A 21,427-nucleotide genomic window follows, 5' to 3' on the forward strand; every position below is an offset into this window, starting at 1 on the left:
ATAATCAAGGAGCTATTGGGGGGGGGGGGATCTTAAAACAATCACTATCACTAGAGATAAAGTATAGGCAAACTAATGGGACTAAAGGCAGACAAGTCCCCTTGACCTGATGGCCTGCATCTTAGGGTCTTAAAAGAAGTGGATGCATTGGTTGCAATCTACCAAAATTCCTTGAATTCTGGAGAGGTCCCAGCAGACTGGAAAACCTCAAATGTAACGTCCCTATTTAAGAAATGAGGGAGACAGAAAGCAGGAAACTATAGACCAGTTAGCCTAACATCTGTCGTTGGGAAAATGCTGGAGTCCATCATTAAGGAAGTAGTAGCAGGACATTTAGAAAATCATAAGGCAGTCAAGCAGAGTCAGCATGGTTTTATGAAAGGGAAATCATGTTTGACAAATTTGCTGGAGTTCTTTGAGGATGTAACGAGCAGGATAAAGGGGAACCAGAGATGTCGTATATTTGGATTTCCAGAAAGCATTCAATAAGGTGCCACATAAAAGGTTACTGCACAAGATAAGAACTAACAGGGTTGGGGGTAATATATCAGCGTGGATAGAGGATTGGCTAACTAACAGAAAACAGAGAGTTGGGATAAATGGGTCATTTTCAGGTTGGCAAATTGTAACTAGTGGGATGCCACAGGGATCAGTGCAGTGGCCTAACCTATTTACAATTTATATTAATGACTTGGATGAAGGGACCGAGTGTAACGTAGACATATTTGCTGATGATACAATTATAGGTGGGAAAGCAAGTTGTGAGGAGGACGCAAAGAATCTACAAAGGGATATAGATAGGATCCGTGAGTGGTCAAAAATTTGGCAGATGGGAATGTGGGAAAATGTGAGGTCATCCACTTTGGTAGGAAAAATAAAAAAGTTAATTATTATTTAAATGGGGACCGATTACAAAATGCTGCAGTACAGAGGAATCTGGGGATTCTTGTACATGAAATGCAAAAAGTTAGCATACCGGTACAGCAAGTAATCAGGAAGGCAAATGGAATGTTGGCTTTTAATGCAAGGGGGATGGAGTATAAAAGTAGGGAAGTCCTGCTCCAACTGTACAGGGCATTGGTAAGACCACACCTGGAGCACTGCGTACAGTTTTGGTCTCCTTATTAAAGGAAGGATATCCTTGCATTGGAAGCAGATCAGAGAAGGTTCATTAGGTTGATTTCGGAGATGAAGGAGTTGTCTTATGAAGAAAGGTTGAGCAGGTTTGGCCTGTACTCATTGGAGTTTAGAAGAACGAGAGGTGATCTTATTGAAACATATAATAATATTCTGAGGGGGCTTGACAGGGTAGATGCAGAGAGGATGTTTCCCCTCATGGGGGAATCTAGAACTAGGGGGCATAGTTTCAGAATCAGGGGTCACCCATTTAAAACAGAAATGAGGAAGAATTTCTTCTCAAAGTGTTGTGAATCTTTGGAATTCTCTGCCCCAGAGAGCTGAAGAGGCTGAGTCACTGCATATATTTAAGGTGGAGATAGACAGATTTTTGAATGATAAAGGAGTCAAGGGTTATGGGGAGCGGACGGGAAAGTGGAGTTGAGGCCAGGATCAGTTCAGCCATGATCTTATTGAATGGCGGAGCAGGCGCAAGGGACCAAATGGCCGACTCACGCTCCTATTTCTTATATTCTTATGTAAGAAAAGGCCCCAGGAATGCTCCGTCTGTATGCCCACCGATTGCCTGGTTGGACATCCAGTGGCGTTTAATCAAAAACCTCCCCAAACCCCTTTCCTGTGGCCCTCCCACCCACAACCATCTCCACTTTTCCAAGACAATGTTTATCCTTCGGCCAACAGCAATGAAACAGATTATCAGGTCACATTGCTGTTTGTGACAAATTGACTGCCGGGTTTCCTACATTATAACTTCAAAAGTACTTCATTGGCTGTGAAGTGCTTTGGGACATCCTGAGGTCATGAAAGGTGCTGTGTAGACGCAAGTTCATGCTTTCCCTTTTTTGAAACACATGCTGAAAGTGCGTGCAATTCGCAACAAGTTTACAAGATGATATTTATGAGATATTAAAAATCTTAGGCATTGCATGCACTTCCTGTAAGTGTCTTGCTAACTTCCTGTAACACTTCCCTATCACACATTGTTAACAGCTGCCCCATTGCTACAAATCATGACTCTCCGAGATCAGGGCCACGTAGGATCTGCTCTTACAGACGCAAAGAAAGACTTGCATTTATATAGCACCGTTCATGACCATGGGACGTCTCAAAGCACTTTACAGCCAGTGAAGTACTTTTTGGAGTATAGTCACTGTTGTAATGTGGGAAATGTGGCAGACAATTTGCCCACAGCAAGCTCCCACAAACAGCAATGTGACAATGTCCACATAATCTGTTCTGGTGATGTTGATTGAAGGATAAATATTGGCCAGGACAGCAGGGAGAACTCCCCTGCTCTTCTTCGAAATAGTGCCATGGGATCTTTTACGTCCACCTGAGAGAGCAGACGGAGCCTCTGTTTAACCTCCGATCTGAAAAACGGCACCTCCGACAGTGCAGCACTCCCTCGGTACTACACTGGAGTGTTAGCCTAGCACTATGTGCTCAAGTCCCTGGTGTGGGATTTGAACCCACAACCCACTGACTCAGAGGCAAGTGTTCTACCCATTGAGCCACAGCTGACAAAGGCACTGGCCCAGAAATTCCGACATCCCGGGCCCATGCACTGAAAACCGGCTTTTCCGATCTGTCACGCTGAAGCTTGACAGATCATCCACATATCGGGAGCGAGGACATTTGCACAGGCAAGATTGCGGGACTTACGCATATCTTGCCCAGCAAATGTCCTCAAAACTCTTGCGCCTGATAGAAGCAGGCCCATACCTACTTTTACAGGCGCAAGTGTTTTAAAAGACACTTAATACATTAAAAATTAAATTTAAAAAACACATATTTTAAAAACCCTGCCCAATACATTACATTTATTTTTAACCAGAATTAAAACTTTTTTTTTAAATCGGCAAATTTTTTTCTTGAAAAAACATTTCTAACAACTTTAATTTCTATTAGTGTATTTATGTGAGGTGTTTTTTTTAATGCTTTATGTAGTGTTTGTGTGTTTTGGGGTGTTTCTCATTCATTGTAATAGGAGCTTCAGATTTACGAAACTCCTATTACTATGAATGAGAAAATACTTACCTGTGATTGGATGTCCAGGTGCACGTGACTCCTGCGCACGTCCCGACGTGCACGTGCTGCGACACGCAGTTAGGAGAGGCCTTCGGACCGGGATCTCATGCGGGCCCAGCAGCTTCAGGTAAGTGCGCATTTTCTGTCCTGAAGTCAGTGGTTTGCCCCTGGGATGACCTCAAATGGGATTTCTTGGCCGTTGTACCCAGCGGGGTTTTATGTCCTTCACATTTTGTTACAGATGCAAAGCAATCTTAAAAAAGAGAGAGGACGTCAGTCACTTGATGCTGGGCACGGCTAACCCGGGACCTGAGATTTACCAGCGTTTCCCAATCTGCAACATTTCCCCACCAAACAACTATGTAAAACATTCCACAGCACTTCACAGGAGCGTTGTCAAATTTTTCCGGTGCCCCCTATAAAAGGGAAGGGGACACTAAAAGCACCGGCAATTAAAACAAATTAAACTTTAAAACGTAAAATCAAATTAAAATTTGGTTGCCGGGCGTGATGATGCACTCCAGTCCCTCCGGTGCCCACCTCTCGCGGAAGGCCGCGAGCGTACCGGTGGACACCGCGTGCTCCATCTCCAAGGACACCCTGGACCGGATGTAAGAGCGGAAGAGAGGCAGGCAGTCAGGTTGAACGACCCCCTCGACCGCCCGCTGCCTGGACCGGCTGATGGAGGAGCGTTGTCAAAACATAACCACCTGATTGCAATGATTGCCTTAATTGCTTACCAGAACAACAACAACAACACCTTGTATTTATATAGCGCCTTTAACGTAGTGAACCGTCCCAACCCCTTCACAGGAGTATTATGAGATTTTTTTTAATTGACACCGAGCTGCATAAGGAGAAATTAGGGCAGGTGACCAGAAGCTTGGTCAAAGAGGTAGGTTTTAATGAGTGTCTTGAAGGAGGAAAGAGATGTAGAAAGGTTTAGGCAGGGAGTTTCAGAGCTTAGGGCCGAGGCCACCGACGGTTGAGCAATTATAATCAGGGATTCTCAAGAGGGCCGAATTAGAGTAGCGCAGACATCCCGTGGATTGTGGGGCTGGAGGTGATTACAGAGATAGGGAGGGAATGAGGCCATGGAGGGATTTGGAAACAAGGATGGGAATTTTGAAATTGCTTAACCAGGAGCCAATGTAGGTCAGACATTGGACTTTGCATCAGCGCTCTCATCTCGAAGACAAACGGTTGGGGGTTCAAGCACAAAATTGAGGCTGATACTTCACTGCACTACTGAGGGAATGCTGCATTATCAGAGGCGCCGTCTTTCAAGTGAGACATTTTGTTGTCTGCTCAGGTGGATGTAAAAGATCCCACGGCAATACTGGACAAAGAGTATCAGAGTTCTCTCTAGTAACCTGCCTAATTGTCAGCTGTGGCTCAGTGGGTAGCACACTCGCACCTGAGTCAAAAAGTTGTGGGTTCAGGTCCCACTCCAGGGACTTCAGCACATAAATCCAGATTGCACTCCCAGTGCCAGTACTAAGGGAGTGCTGCACTGTCAGAGGTGCCATCTTTCAGATGGGACGTTAAACCGAGGCCCCGTCTGCTCTCTCAGGTGGATGTAAAAGATCCCATGGCACTATTTTGAAGAAGAGCGGGGGAGTTATTCCTAGTGTCCTGGCCAATATTTATCCCTCAATCAACATCATTATCACATAGCTGTTTGTGGAAGCTTGCTGTGCATTAATGGATATCTAGCTGGCTGCAAGACAGAAAGTTAAGAGAGGGGGAAAAGGTAGCTATTCAGAGTGGCAGAAGGTGGGTACTGGTGTTCCACAAGGATCAGTGTTGGGACCACTGTTCTTCACAATTTATATTAACGATTTAGACTTTGGAATTAAAATAATAATTTCTAAATTTGTGGACGACACCAAATTGTGGGGGGCGGGGGGGAGGGGTGAATAGTCAATACTGAGGAGGACTGCAACAAATTACAGGAGGACATGAATAAACTTGCAGAATGAGCTTATAATTTGCGAATGAAATTCAACACCGATAAGCGTGAGTTATAATACTTTGGTAAAAAAATAAGGAGGTCACACATTACTTGGAAAATAAGATCCTAAATGAGGTAAAGGAGCAAAGGGATCTCGGAGTACAAATATGCAAATCACTAGAAGTTGCGACGCAGGTTAGCAAGGCCAAAACAAAAGCAAACCAAGCACTAGGGTTTATTTCGAGAGGATAGAGTTGAAAAGTAGGGAAGTTATGCTAAACCTGAATCGAACCTTGGTTAGAGCACACTTGGAGCACTGAGTACAATTCTGGTCGCCATATTATAAAAAGAATATAGAGGCACTGGGGAGGGTGCAGAGAAGAATTACAAGGATGATACAAGAACTGCGAGGTTATACCTATCAGGAAAGAACTGGCCGGTTTATGAGCTGTATATTCTGGCTAATTCTAAGTAAAATTGGCTGCCACATTTCCTACATCATAACAGTGACTACGTTTCAAAAGTGTTGCATTGGTTGTAAAGTGCTTTGGGATATCTTGAGGATGTGAAAGGCGCTATAGAAACATAGAAACATAGAAAATAGGTGCAGGAGTAGGCCATTCGGCCCTTCAAGCCTGCACCACCATTCAATATCATCATGGCTGATACTTTTTGCAACTTTAGTATCCCATTCCTGCTTTCGTCCCATATCCCTTGATCCCTTTAGCAGTAACTCCCTTTTAAATATATCTAACGAAATGGCCTCAACAACTTTCTGTGGTAGAGAATTCTACAGGTTCACAATGCTCTGAGTGAAGAAGTTTCTCCTTATCTCGGTACTAAATTGTCGAGGAGGAGGCGACAGTCCGGGGTCGGAGGCCTATAAAAAGGCCGCGAGTTCAGGAGTTCGGGCAGTGTCGAGGAGGAAGCGACAGTCCGGGGTCGGAGGCCTATAAAAAGGCCGCGAGTTCAGGAGTTCGGGCAGTGTCGAGCAGGAGGCTAGTCGGTGCAGCTATAGGGAGAAGGCAAAAAAGTAGAAAGAAATAGAAAGGTGACGTCACAGCCAAGGGGGTAAGTGATTGGCTGGTGATTGGTGAGTAGTTTTTCTTTTTTCTCTTCTATAACAGTGAGTAAACTTTAGTATTGTTGTTGCCAATTTAAGTGTATCTAAGGGTTAAGTCATGGCAGCAGAGTTCGGTCACGTGATATGCTCCTCCTGTACCATGTGGGAACTCAGGGACACTTCCGGTGTCCCTGACGACTACGTGTGCGGGAAGTGTATCCGCCTCCAGCTCCTGACTGTCCGCTTTGCGGAATTGGAGCTGAGGGTGGATTTACTCTGGAGCATTCACGATGCTGAGAATGACGTGAGCAGTACGAGTAACGAGTTTGTCTTACCGCAGGTGAAGGGTCCACAACCAGATAGGGAATGGAAGACCAGCAGGAAGAGCAGTGCAAGGAAGGTAGTGCAGGGGTCCCTTGCGGTCATCCCCCTGCAAAACAGATACACCGCTTTGAGTACTGTTGAGGGGGATGACTCATCAGGGGAGGGCAGCAGCAGCCAAGTTCATGGCACCGTGGCTGGCTCTGCTGCACAGGAGGGCAGGAAAAAGAGTGGGAGAGCAATAGTGATAGGGGATTCAATTGTAAGAGGAATAGACAGGCGTTTCTACGGCCGCAACCGAGACTCCAGGATGGTATGTTGCCTCCCTGGTGCAAGGGTCAAGGATGTCTTGGAGCGGGTGCAAGGCATTCTGAAAAGGGAGGGTGAACAGCCAGTTGTCGTGGTACACATTGGTACCAACGATATAGGTAAAAAAAGGGATGAGGTCCTAAGAGACAAATTTAAGGAGCTAGGAGCTGAATTAAAACGTAGAACCTCAAAAGTAGTAATCTCGGGATTGCTACCAGTGCCACGTGATAGTCAGAGTAGGAATCGCAGGATAGCTCAGATGAATACGTGGCTTGAGCAGTGGTGCAGCAGGGAGGGATTCAAATTCCTGGGGCATTGGAACCAGTTCTGGGGGAGGTGGGATCAGTACAAACCGGATGGTCTGCACCTGGGCAGGATCGGAACCAATGTCCTCGGGGGAGTGTTTGCTAGTGCTGTTGGGGATGAGTTAAACTAATATGGCAGGGGGATGGGAACCAATGCAGGGAGACAGAGGGAAACAAAATGGAGACAGAAGCAAAAGACAGAAAGGAGATGAGTAAAAGTGGAGGGCAGAGAAACCCAAGGCAAAAAACAAAAAGGGCCACTGTACAGCAAAATTCTAAAGGTCAAAGTGTAATAAAAAGGCAAGCATGAAAGCTCGGTGCCTCAATGCAAGGAATATTTGGAACCCAGGAGAGGGCTCTGAGCTAGTTAGAGTGGGTGAGAGCTCAGATGAACAGGACCCCAAGAAAGAATGCAAAAGGCAGAAGGCAACAGAGCAGAGTAGCACTGGGGTAAGTGTAAACCACAAGGTGATAGGAAGGAACAATATGTATGACTATAAAGGGGCTGCAGGAGGGGTCAAAACTAAAAATCATGGTTTAAAAACTAGTAATAAAACACTCTACCTAAACGCGCGCAGCATTCGGAATAAAGTAAATGAGTTGACGGCACAAATCATTACAAATGGGTATGATTTGGTGGCCATTACAGAAACGTGGTTGCAGGGTGGCCAAGACTGGGAATTAAACATACAGGGGTATCTGACAATTCAGAAAGATAGACAAGAAGGGAAAGGAGGTGGGGTAGCTCTGTTAATAAAGGATGATATTAGGGCAGTTGTGAGAGACGATATTGGCTCTAATGAACAAAATGTTGAATCATTGTGGGTGGAGATTAGAGATAGTAAGGGGAAAAAGTCACTGGTGGGCGTAGTTTATAGGCCCCCAAATAATAACTTCACAGTGGGGGGGCGGACAATAATCAAGGGAATAATGGAGGCATGTGAAAAAGGAACGGCAGTAATCATGCGGTATTTAAACCTACATATCGATTGGTCAAATCAAATCGCACGGGGTAGCCTTGAGGAGGAATTCATAGAATGCATACGGGATTGTTTCTTAGAACAGTATGTTATAGAACCTACAAGGGAGCAAGCTATCTTAGATCTGGTCCTGTGTAATGGGACAGGAATAATAAACGATCTCCTCGTAAAAGATCCTCTCGGAATGAATGATCACAGTATGGTTGAATTTCTAATACAGATTGAGGGTGAGGAAGTAGTGTCTCAAATGAATGTACTATGCTTAAACAAAGGGAACTACAGTGGGATGAGGCAGAGTTGGCTGAAGTAGACTGGAAACACAGACTAAACGGTGGCACAATTGAGGAACAGTGGAGGTGTTTTAAGGAGCTCTTTCATAGTGCTCAACAAAAATATATTCCATTGAAAAAGAAGGGTGGTAAGAGAAGGGATAACCAGCCGTGGATAACCAAGGAAATAAAGGAGAGTATCAAATTAAAAACCAATGCGTATAAGGTGGCCAAGGTTAGTGAGAAACTAGAAGATTGGGAAAATTTTAAACAACAGCAAAGAATGACTAAGAAAGCAATAAAGAAAGGAAAGATAGATTACGAAAGTAAACTTGTGCAAAATATAAAAACAGACAGTAAAAGCTTTTACCGATATATAAAACGGAAAAGAGTGACTAAAGTAAATGTTGGTCACTTAGAAGGTGAGAAGGGGGATTTAATAATTGGAAATGTGGAAATGGCTGAGACCTTAAACAATTATTTTGCTTCGGTCTTCACAGTGGAAGACACAAAAACCATGCCAAAAATTGCTGGTCACGGGAATGTGGGAAGGGAGGACCTTGAGATAATCACTAGCACTAGTGGGGTAGTGCTGGACAGGCTAATGGGACTCAAGGTAGACCAGTCCCCTGGTCCTGATGAAATGCATCCCAGGTATTAAAAGAGATGGCGGAAGTTATAGCAGATGCATTCGTTATAATCTACCAAAATTCTCTGGACTCTGGGGAGGTACCAGCGGATTGGAAAGCAGCTAATGCAACGCCTCTGTTTAAAAAAGGGGACAGACAAAAGGCAGGTAACTATAGGCCAGTTAGTTTAACATCTGTAGTGGGGAAAATGCTTGAAGCTATCATTAAGGAAGAATTAGCGGGACATCTAGATAGGAATAGTGCAATCAAGCAGACACAGTATGGATTCATGAAGGGGAAATCATGTTTAACTAATTTACTGGAATTCTTTGAGGATATAACGAGCATGGTGGATAGAGGTGTACCGATGGATGTGGTGTATTTAGATTTCCAAAAGGCATTCGATAAGGTGACACACAAAAGGTTACTGCAGAAGATAAAGGTATGCTGAGTCAGAGGAAATGTATTAGCATGGATCGAGAATTGGCTGGCTAACAGAAAGCAGAGAGTCGGGATAAATGGGTCCTTTTCGGGTTGGAAATCGGTGGTTAGTGGTGTGCCACAGGGATGGGTGCTGGGACCACAACTGTTTACAATATACATAGATGACCTGGAAGAGGGGACAGAGTGTTGTGTCACAAAATTTGCAGATGACACAAAGATTAGTGGGAAAGCGGGTTGTGTAGAGGACACAGAGAGGCTGCAAAGAGATTTAGATAAGTTGAGAGAATGGGCTAAGGTTTGGCAGATGGAATAAAATGTCGGAAAATGTGAGGTCATCCACCTTGGAAAAAAAACAGTAAAAGGGAATATTATTTGAATGGGGAGAAATTACAACATGCTGCGGTGCAGAGGAACCTGGGGGTCCTTGTGCATAAATCCCAAAAAGTTAGTTTGCAGGTGCAGCAGGTAATCAGGAAGGCAAATGGAATGTTGGCCTTCATTGCGAGAGGGATGGAATACAAAAGCAGGGAGGTCCTGCTGCAACTGTACAGGGTATTGGTGAGGCCGCACCTGGAGTACTGCGTGCAGTTTTGGTCACCTTGCTTAAGCAAGGATATATTAGCTTTGGAGGGGGTACAGAGATGATTCACTAGGCTGATTCCGGAGATGAGGGGGTTACCTTATGATGATAGATTGAGTAGACTGGGTCTTTACTCATTGGAGTTCAGAAGGATGAGGGGTGATCTTATAGAAACATTTAAAATAATGAAAGGGATAGACAAGATAGAGGCAGAGAGGTTGTTTCTACTGGTCGGGTAGACGAGAACTAGGGGGCACAGACTCAAAATACGGGGAAGCCAAAGGAATTTCTTCTCCCAGAGAGTTGTGAATCTGTGGAATTCTCTGCTCAAGGAAGCAGTTGAGACTAGCTCATTGAATGTATTCAAATCACAGATAGATAGATTTTTAAGGGAATTAAGGGTTGCGAGAAGCGGGCGGGTAAGTGTAACTGAGTCCACGGCCAGATCAGCCATGATCTTGTTGAATGGCGGAGCAGGCTCGAGGGGCTAGATGGCCTACTCCTGTTCCTAATTCTTATGTTCTTATGTTCTTATGTTACCCCTTACCCTTAGACTGTGACCTCAGGTTCTGGACTTCACCAACATCGGGAACATTTTTCCTGCATCTAACCTGTCCAATCCCATCAGAATTTTATGTGTTTCTATGAGATCCCCTCTCATTCTTCTAAATTCCAGTGAATATAAGCCTAGTCGATCCAGTCTTTCTTCATATGTCAGTCCTGCCATCCCGGGAATCAGTCTGGTGAACCTTCACTGCACTCCCTCAATAGCAAGCAAGTCCTTCCTCAGATTAGGAGACCAAATCTTTACACAATATTCAAGGTGTGGCCTAACCAAAACATTGTACAACTGCAGTAAGACTTCCCTGCTCCTATACTCAAATCCTCCGGCTATGAAGGCCAATATGCCATTTACCTTCTTCACCGCCTGCTGTACCTGCATGCCAACTTTCAATGACAGATGTACCATGACAGCCAGGTCTTGTTGCACCTCCCCTTTTCCTAACCTGTCACCATTCAGATAATATTCTGCCTTCCTGTTTTTGCCATCAAAGTGGATAACCTCACATTTATCTACATTATACTGCATCTGCCATGCATTTGCCCACTCACCTAACCTGTCCAAGTCACACTGCAGCCTCTTAGCATCTTCCTCACATCTCACACTGCCACCCAGCTTAGTGTCATCTGCAAACTTCAATTCCTTCATCTAAATCATTAATGTATATTGTAAATAGCTGGGGTACCAGAATTGAACCTTGCAGTACCCCACTAGTCACTGCCTGCCATTCTGAAAAGGACCCGTTTATTCCGACTCTTTGCTTCCTGTCTGCCAACCAGTTCTCTATCCACATCAATACATTACCCCAATGCCATGTGCTTTAATTTTACACACTCATCTCTTGTGTGGGACCTTGTCAAAAGCCTTTTGAAAGTCCAAATACACCACATCCACTGGTTCTCCCTTGTCCACTCTACTAGTTACGTCCTCAAAAAATTTTAGAAGATTTGTCAAGCATGATTTCCCTTTCATAAATCCATGTTGACTTGGACCGATCCTGTCACTGCTTTCTAAATGCGCTGCTATTACATCTTTAATAATTGATTCCAACATTTTCCCCACTACCGATATCAGGCTCACCGGTCTATAATTCCCTCATTTCTCTCTCCCTCCTTTTTTAAAAAGTGGGGTTACATTCGCTGCCCTCCAATCCATAGGAACTGATCCCGAGTCAATAGAATGTTGAAAAATGGCCACCAGTGCATCCACTGATTCGAGGACCAATTCCTTAAGTACTTTGGGATGCAGACTATCAGGAACTCGGGATTTATCGGCCTTCAGTCCCATCAATTTCCCGAACACAATTTCCTGACTAATAAGAATTTCCTTCAGTTCCTCCTTGTCGCTAGACCCTCGGTCCCCTAGTATTTCCGGAAGCTTATTTGTGTCTTCCTTAGTGAAGACAGAACCAAAGTATTTGTTCAATTGGTCTGCCATTTCTTTGTTCCCCATTATAAGTTAACCTGTTTCTGACTGCAAGGGACCTACATTTGTCTTCACTAATCGTTTTCTCTTCACATATCTTGAAGATTTTGCAATCAGTTTTTATGTTCCCTGCGAGCTTACTCTTATACTCTATTTTCCCCCTCCTAATTAAACCCTTTGTCCTCCTCTGCTGAATTCTAAAGTCCTCCCAGTCCTCAGGTTTGCTGCTTTTTCTGGCCAATTTATATGCCTCTTCCTTGGATTCAACACTCTCCCTAATTTTCCTTGTTAGTCACGGTTGAGCCAGCTTCCCCATTTTATTCTTACACCAGACAGGGATGTAAGTTGTTGAAGTTCATCCATGTGATCTTTAAAGTCTGCCATTGATTATCCACCATCGACCCTTTAAGTCTATCCTAGCCAATTCACGTCTCATACCATCGAAGTTACCTTTCTTTAAGTTCAGGACTCTAGTCTCTGAATTAACTGTGTCACTCTCCATCTTAATGAAGAATTCTACCATATTATGGTCACTCTTCCCCAATGGGCCTCGCACAGCAAGATTGCTAATTAATCCTCTCTCGTTACGCAACACCCAGTCTAGAATGGCCGGCTGTCAAGTTGGTTCCTCGACGTATTGGTCTAGAAAACCATCTCTTATACACTCCAGGAAATCCTCCTCCACCATATTGCTACCAGTTTGGTTAGCCCAATCTATATGCAGATTAAAGTCACCCATGATAACCGCTGTACCTTTATTGCACGCATCCCTAATTTCCTGTTCGATGCCATCCCCAACCTCACTACCACTGTTTGGTGGTCTGTACACAACTCCCACTAGCGTTTTCTGCCCTTTGGTGTTCCGGAGCGCTACCCATACAAATTCCATATCATCCAAGCTAATGTCCTTCCTTACTATTGCGTTAATCTCCTTTTGAACCAGCAACGCTACCCCACCTCCTTTTCCTTTCTGTCTATCCTTCATGAATATTGAATACCCCTGGATGTTGAGTTCCCAGCCTTGGTCACCCTGGAGCCATGTCTCCGTAATCCCAATTACATCATATCCGTTAACAGCTATCTGCGCAGTTAATTCATCCACCTTATTATGAATGCTCCTCGCATTGAGACACAGAGTCTTCAGGCTTGTTATTTAACACTCTTTGTCCTTTTAGAATTATGTTGCAATGTGGCCCTTTTTGATTTTTGCCTTTGATCTCTCTGCCCTCTACTTTTCCTTATCTCCTTTCTACCTTTTGCTTCTAGAAAGATAGAAACATAGAAAATAGGTGCAGGAGTAGGCCATTCGGCCCTTCAAGCCTGCACCGCCATTCAATAAGATCATGGCTGATCATTCCCTCAGTATCCCTTTCCTGCTTTCTCTCCGTACCCCTTGATCTCTTTAGCTGTAACGGCCATATCTAACTCCCTCTTGAATATATCCATGAACTGGCATCAACAACTCTTTGAGGCAGGGAATTCCACAGGTTAATAACTCTCTGAGTGAAGAAGTTTCTCCTCATCTCAGTCGTAAATGGCCCACCCCTTATCCTAAGACTATGTGCCCTGGTTCTGGACTTCCCCAACATCGGGAACATTCTTCCCGCATCTAACCTGTCCAGTCCCGTCAGAATCTTATACATTTCTATGAGATCCCCTCTCATCCTTCCAAACTCCAGAGTATAAAGGCCCAGTTGATCCAGTCGCTCCTCATATGTCAGTCCAGCCATCCCTGGAATCAGTCTGGTGAATCTTCACTGCACTCCCTCAATAGCAAGAACGTCCTTCCTCAGATTAGGAGAAACTTCTTCACTCAGAGAGTTGTTAACCTGTGGAATTCCCTGCTGCAGAGAGCTGTTGATGCCAGTTCATTGGATATATTCAAGAGGGAATTAGATATGGCCCTTACAGCTAAAGAGATCAGGGGGAATGGAGAGAAAGCAGGAAAGGGGTACCGAGGGAACTGAACACAATATTCCAGATGAGGCCTCACGAAGGCCCTGTACAACTGCAGTAAGACCTCCTTGATCCTATACTCAAATCCCCTAGCTATGAAGGCCAACATACCATTTGCCTTCTTCACCGCCTGCTGTACCTGCATGCCAACTTTCAATGACTGATGAACCATGACACCCAGGTCTCGTTGCACCTCCCATTTTCCTCATCTGCCTCCATTCAGATAATATTCTGCTTTTGTGTTTTTGCCTCCAAAATGGATAACCTCATATTTATCCACAGTATACTGCATGTGCCATGCATTTGCCCACTCACCTAACTTGCCCAAGTCACCCTGCAGCCTCTTAGGGTCCTCCTCACAGCTCACACCATCACCCAGTTTAGTGTCATCTGCAAACTTGGAGATATTAAATTCAATTCCTTCATCTAAATCGTTAATGTATATTGTAAAGAGCTGGGGTCCCAGCACTGAGCCCTGCGGCACTCCACTAGTCACTGCCTGCCATTTGGAAAAGCACCCGTTTATCCCGACTCTCTGCTTCCTGTCTGCCAACCAGTTCTCTATCCACGCCAGTACATTACCCCCAATGCCATGTGCTTTGATTTTGCACACCAATCTCTTGTGCGGGACCTTGTCAAAAGCCTTTTGAAAGTCCAAATACACCACATCCACTGGTTCTCCCTTGTCCACTCTGCTAGTTACATCCTCAAAAAATTCCAGAAGATTCGTCAAGCATGATTTCCCTTTCATAAATCCATGCTGACTTGGACTGATCCTGTCACTGCTTTCCAAATGCGCTGCTATTTCATCCTTAATGATTGATTCCAACATTTTCCCCTCTATTGATGTCAGGCTAACTGGTCTATAATTACCCATTTTCTTTCTCCCTCCTTTTTTAAAAAGTGGTGTTACATTAGCGACACTCCAGTCCATAGGAACTGATCCAGAGTCGATAAACTGTTGGAAAATGATCACCAATGCATCCACTATTTCTAGGGCCACTTCCTTAAATACTCTGGGATGCAGACTATCAGGCCACGGGGATTTATCAGCCTTCAATCCCATCAATTTCCCTAACACAATTTCCTGCCTAATAAGGATATCCTTCAGTTCTTCCTTCTCACTAGACCCACTGTCCCCAAGTACATTCAGAAGGTTATTTGTGTCTTCCTTCGTGAAGACAGAACCGAAGTATTTGTTCAATTGGTCTGCCATTTCTTTGTTCCCCATTATAAATTCACCTGAATCCAACTGCAAAGGACCTACATTAGTCTTCAATAATCTTTTTCTCTTCAGATATTTATAGAAGCTTTTGCAGTCAGTTTTAATGTTCCCTGCAAGCTTCCTCTCGTACTCTATGTTCCCCCTATGAATTAAACCCTTTGTCCTCCTCTGTTGAATTCTAAATTTCTCCCAGTCCTCAGGTTTGTTGCTTTTTCGAGCCAATGTATATGCCTCTTCCTTGGTTTTAACATTATCCTTAATTTCCCTTGTGAGCCACGGTTGAGCCACCTTCCCTTTTTATTTTTACTCCAGGCAGGGATGTATAATTGCTGAAGTTCATCCATGTGATCTTTAAATGTTTGCCATTGCTTATCCATCATCAACCCTTTAAGTATCCTTTGCCAGGCTATTCTAGCCAATTCACGCCTCATACCGTCGAAGTTACCTTTCCTTAAGTTCAGGACCCTAATTTGCGAATTAACTGTGTCACTCTCCATCTTAATAAAGAATTCTACCATATTATGGTCACTCTTCCCCAACAGGCCTCGCACAACAAGATTGCTAATTAGTCCCTTCTCATTACACATCATCCAGTCTAGGATGGCCAGCTCTCTGGTTGGTTCCTCGACATAATGGTCAAGAAAACCATCCCTAATACACTCCACGAAATCCTCCTCCACCGCATTGCTACCAGTTTGGTTAGCCCAATCAATATGTAGATTAAAGTCGCCCATGATAACTGCTGTACCTTTATTGCACACATCCCTTATTTCTTGTTTGATGCTGTCCCCAACCTCACTACTATTGTTTGGTGGTCTGTACACAACTCCCACTAGCATTTTCTGCCCTTTGGTATTCTGCAGCTCCACCCATACCGATTCCACATCATCCAGGCTAATGTCCCTCCTTACTATTGCATTAATTTCCTCTTCAACCAGCAACACCACCCCGCCTCGTTTTCCTCTCTGTCTATCCTTCCTAAATGTTGAATACACCTGGATGTTGAGTTCTCAGCCTTGGGAACCCCCATTTTACTTCCCTCTGTCTCCCTGCGTAGATTCCCATCCCCCTGCCATATTAGTTTAAACCCTCCCCAACAGCACTAGCAAACACTCTGCCTAGGACATTGATTCCGGTCCTGGCCAGGTGCAGCCCGTCCGGTTTGTACTGGTCCCATCTCTCCCAGAACCAGACCAATGTTTCCAGGAATTTGAATCCCTCCCTCTTGCACCATTCCTCAAGCCACGTATTCATCTTAATTATCCTGCTATTTCTACTCTGACTAGCACGTAGCACTGGTAGCAATCCTGAGATTACTACCTTTGAGGTCCTACTTTTTAATTTAACTCCTTGCTCCCTAAATTCAGCTTGTAGAACCTCATCCCGTTTTTTACCTCCGGGTTACTACCGGTGCCACGTCCTAATGAGTACAAGAATAGAAGGATAGAGAGGATGGATGCGTGGCTGGAGAGTTGGTTTAGGAGGGATTTAAATTCCTGAGGCATTAAGACTGCTTCTGGAGGAGCTGGGACCTGCACCAACCGGATGGGTTGCACCTCAACAGCACCGGGACCAATATCCTCGTGGGGAGATTTGCTACTGCTGTTGCGGAGAGTTAAAACTAGCTTGGCTGGGTGATGGGAACCTGAGAAATAATTCAATTGGGAAAGAAGTAAAGCTAAAATTGGAAAGTAAGAATGTAGAAAGTGAACCTGTAAGACAGAAAAAACAAGGGTTGGTAAGTAGTAATCAAGGAGGTCTTCCTGTGCTAAATGGTATATACTTCAATGCAAGGAGTATAGCAAATAAGGCGGATGAGCTGAGAGCACAGGTAGACACTTGGGAGTATGACATTATAGCCATTACAGAGACTTGGCTGAAAGAAGGGCAGGGTTGGCAGCTCAATATTCCAAGATTAAAGAAACTATTACAGCTGTGAAGAGAGATGATATGTTAGAGGGATCATCAAATGAGGCCATATGGGTTGAACCGAAAAATAAAAAAGGGTCGATCACACTGCTGGGCGTGTAGTAAAGACCCCAAACAGTGGGAGATAGAAGAGCAAATATGCAGGCAAATTTCTGTGATGTCCAAAAACCATAGGTCAGTAAGAGTAGGGGATTTCAACTATCCTAATACTGATTGGGACAAATATAGTGTGAAGGTTATAGAGGGTGCGGAATTCTTAAAATGCATTCAAGAGAACATTTTTTAGTCAGTATGTAACACGCCCAACATGGGAGGGGGCGATTTTGGATTTAGTTTTTGGGAATGAAGCTGGGCTGGTGGAAGGGGTCTCAGTGAGAGAACACTTGGGTGTCAGTGACCATAATTCAGTCAGATTCAAGGTAGTTATGGATAAGGATAAGGATAGACCAGGAATAAAAGTCCCAAATTGGGGAAAAACTAACTTTGCTAAGTTGAAAAGTGATTTGGCCACAGTGGACTGGAAACAACTACTTGTGGGTAAATCAGTGTTGGAACAGTGGGAGGCATTCAAGGAGGATATCCGGAAGGCTCAGGCCAAACATGTGCCCTTAAAGAAAAAGAGTGGGAATAACAATTCTAGAGCCCCCTGGATGTCTAGGGACTTACAGGGGAGGATAAAGAAAAAAAGGAAAGCTTATGTCATATACTGATGGCGGAATCTCTGGAGGAATATAGAAAGTTAAGAGGTAAAATTAAAAAGGATATTAGGAATGCTAAGAGAGAGCATGAAAAATTCTTGGCAAGTAAAGTTAAGGAATACTCAAAGATGTTCTATAAATATATTAAGAGCAAGAGGATAACTAAAGGAAGAGTAGGGCCTATTAAAGACCATGAGGGTAAGCTCTGTGTGGAGGCGGAAAATGTTGGTATGATTCTTAATGAATACTTTGTGTCAGTTTTCACAAAGGAAAGGGGCAATGCAGATACTGTTGTCGAGGAGGAGTGTGAAATTCTGGATGAAATAAACACTGTGAGAGAAGAGGTATTAAGACGTTTAGCAGCTTTGAAAGTGGATAAGTCCCCAGGCCCGGATGAAGTGTATCCCAGGCTGTTGAGTGAAGTAAAAAAGGAAATAGCAGAGGCCTTGACCATCATTTTGGATTTGGACATACTGCCAGAGGACTGGCAGACTGCTAATGTGGTACCCTTGTTTAAGAAGGGAGAAAGGGATAGGCTGAGTAATTACAAGCCTGTCAACCTAACCTCAGTGGTGGGAAAATTATTGAAAAAAAATCCTGAAAGACAGGATAAATCTACATTTGGAAAGGCAAGGATTAATCAGGGACAATCAGTATGGATTTGTTAAGGGAAAATCGTGTTTGACTAACCTGATTGAATTTTCCGAGGAGGTAACCAGGAGGGTCGATGAAGGTAATGCGTACAATGTAGTGTATATGGACTTTAGCAAAGCTTTTGATAAGGTTCCACATGGCAGACTGGTCACGAAATTAAAAATCCCTGGGATCCAGGGCAAAGTGGCAAGTTGGGTCCAAAATGGGCTTAGAGGTAGGGAACAAAGGGTAATGGTTGATGGATGTTTTTGTGACTGGAAGGATGTTTCCAGTGTGGTTCCACAGGGCTCAGTACCAGGGTCCCTTGCTTTTTGTGGTATATATCAATGATCTAGATTTGAATATAGGGGGTATGATTAAGAAGTTTGCAGATGACACTAAAATTGGCTGTGTGGTTGATAATGAAGAGGAAAGTCATGGATTGCTGGAGGATATCAAGCTACTGGTCAGGTGGGCAGAACAGTGGCAAATGGAATTTAATTCGGAGAGGTATGAGGTAATGCACTTGGGGAGGGCTACTAAGGAAAGGGTATACACATTAAACGGTAGGCTACTCAGAAGTGTAGATGAACAAAGGGACCTTGGAGTGCTTGTCCAGATCCCTGAAAGTAGCAGGCCAGATGGATAAGGTGGTTAAGAAGGCATACAGAATGCTTGCCTTTATTGCTCGAGGCATAGAATACAAGAGCAGGTAGGTTATGCTTAAATTGTATACGACTCTGGTTAGGCCACAGCTGGAATACTGCGTGCAGTTCTGGTCGCCATATTATAGGAAGGACGTGATTGCACTGGAGAGGGTGCAGAGGAGATTTACAAGGATACTGCCTAGAATGGAGAATCTTAGCTCTGAGGACAGATTGGATAGGCTGGGTTTGTTCTCTTGGGAACAGAGGAGGCTGAGAGGAGACCTCATTGAGGTGTATAAAATTTTGAGGGGCCTCGATATAGTGGATAGCAAGAGCCTATTTTCTTTGGTGGAGGGGTGTATAGTTTTAAGGTAGTTGGTGGAAGGTTCAGAGAGGATTTGAGGGAATGCTTCTTCACACAGAGGGTGGTGGGGGTCTGGAACTCACTGTCTGGAAGGGTGGTAGAGGCAGAAACCCTCACCACATTTAAAGGTGCTTGGATGGTCACTTGAAGTGCCGTAACCTGCAGGGTTACAGACCTAAAGCTGGTAAGTGGGAGGAGACTGGATAACCTCTTGTTGGCTGGCGCAGATACAATGGTAAGTACTGCAGGGAATCGAATACGATGAGGGTGATCTCCTGGACTAGTTTCGATCACGTGGATGGGTCGGAGAGGAATTTTCCCAGATTTTCTTTTCCCCAATTGGCCTGGGTTTTTACCTGTTTTTTTGTCTCTCCCAGGAGATTGCATGGCTCTGCTTGGGGTGGACTACAGAATGTTGCGGTGCAAGAGGTGCCACAGTTGTGTGGGGCGGACTGGTTGGGCCGGATGCTCTTTACCTTCCCACCATTGTTCATTGTTCATCGGTTTATATGTAACCTTCAGGGCTGCTGACCGAGAGCAGTGTGGTTCTTTGTCGGTCGGCGCTGACATGATGGGCCGAAATGACCTCCTCTGCACTGTAGATTTCTATGTTTCTATGTTTCTATGAAAATCCAGCATCAAGAGTGGAGTGGCGCACTAAGGGAAGTGTTCCACACTTCTCTTAGGGCGCTAAACTGGAATCACGGGGCGCTGGCGCGGCACCCTAACGAAGTTCTGGTGCTGTAATACCAGCATCCTGGTGCTTAAAGGGAACGTTAGCTGGAGCACCTGAACACTTAGAAACAAATGCAAGGGAGCTAATTTAAACATCAGGAAGAGCGTTAGACAGAAAAGAAAGTGAAATCAATGGAAAGAAAGTGCAAGCTGTAAAGTCCTGTCCCCTCAGTACAGATTCACATGAGGCATGTAGTGAAGTCAAGGTCACTCTGGATCTGCACCTTTATTTCACAGCTCTGAAATGCTGCACTTGCCTGAGACCTGTTCTTATATAACTGTCTCTTGCAAGTGCACCCCTGGTGGTAAGGTATGCTGGTGGTTACAGGTCCTATCTTATTACAGTCATGTATAGCATGTTAGGATACAGTTATATATAATAATATAAGATACATGACATCGCCCTCCCCTAAGGTCTTATGGTCTTTATAGGTTCAGTCTCTCAGGTGGTCTACGCTCTCACGTGGAACGTCTGAGTTGTGGTTCAGTTGTTTGCCTTGGTGTCTGTTTTTCTTTGGGTGTGGTTGCTGGTATCTCGCCTGGGCTGTCTGTTTAGATTGGTGTGATTGTTGTTGACTCACCTGGGCTGTCTGTTGGGATTGCCCTTTCCTCAGGTTGTTCCCTCTGTCTGTCCACCAGGTGTGGTGCGAGTTCCACATTGTATTCTGCCTCTGGTTCCGCAGTGTTGTTGGTAAATCTGCTTTTGACTTGGTCTACATGCCTCCGGCAGGTTTTGCCATTGTCCATTTGTACTACCAGTAGCCTGTTTCCTTCCTTGCCCGTTACTGTCCCTGCAAGCCATTTGGGACCCCTGCCATAGTTTAGTACAAACACATTGTCCCCTATCTCATTCCATCTCCCCCTCGAATTTCTGTCATGGTACTCAGTCAGCTTATGGTGCTTTGCCTCAAAGATTTCGTACATGTCTGGGAAGATTAATGAGAGCCTTGTTTTTAAAGTCTTTTTCATCAACAGTTGCGCGGGGGGCATCCCAGTCAGTGAGTGCGGACGAGATCTGTATGCCAGCAGCAGTCGCGACATGCGACCCTGCAGCGTGGAACCTTGGATTTTAAGCTTGCCTTGTTTAATGATTTGCACTGCTCTCTCCACCTGGCCGTTGGAGGCCGGCTTGAAGTGATTTATGCCGTGGTCAATTATAAAGTCTTGGAATTCTGCACTGGTGAAGCATGGACCATTGTCACTGACCAATATGTCAGGGATTCTGTGCGTTGCA

At 44.5% G+C, this 21,427-nt stretch overlaps 1 protein-coding gene across 1 annotated transcript in view; it reads left to right on the forward strand.

The window, feature by feature from the left end:
• Nucleotides 1-18,820: 18,820 nt before the first annotated feature.
• The window catches only part of LOC139276787 (monoglyceride lipase-like), a 119,337-nt gene continuing 116,730 nt past the window's right edge, over nucleotides 18,821-21,427 (forward strand). Inside the window, exon 1 of the mRNA XM_070894792.1 lies at nucleotides 18,821-18,964. Coding sequence (XP_070750893.1) covers nucleotides 18,821-18,964 — 144 coding nt within the window. The remainder of the gene's footprint in view (nucleotides 18,965-21,427) is intronic.

Source organism: Pristiophorus japonicus, chromosome 12 (assembly GCF_044704955.1).
Source record: "Pristiophorus japonicus isolate sPriJap1 chromosome 12, sPriJap1.hap1, whole genome shotgun sequence".
NCBI lineage: Eukaryota > Metazoa > Chordata > Chondrichthyes > Pristiophoridae > Pristiophorus > Pristiophorus japonicus.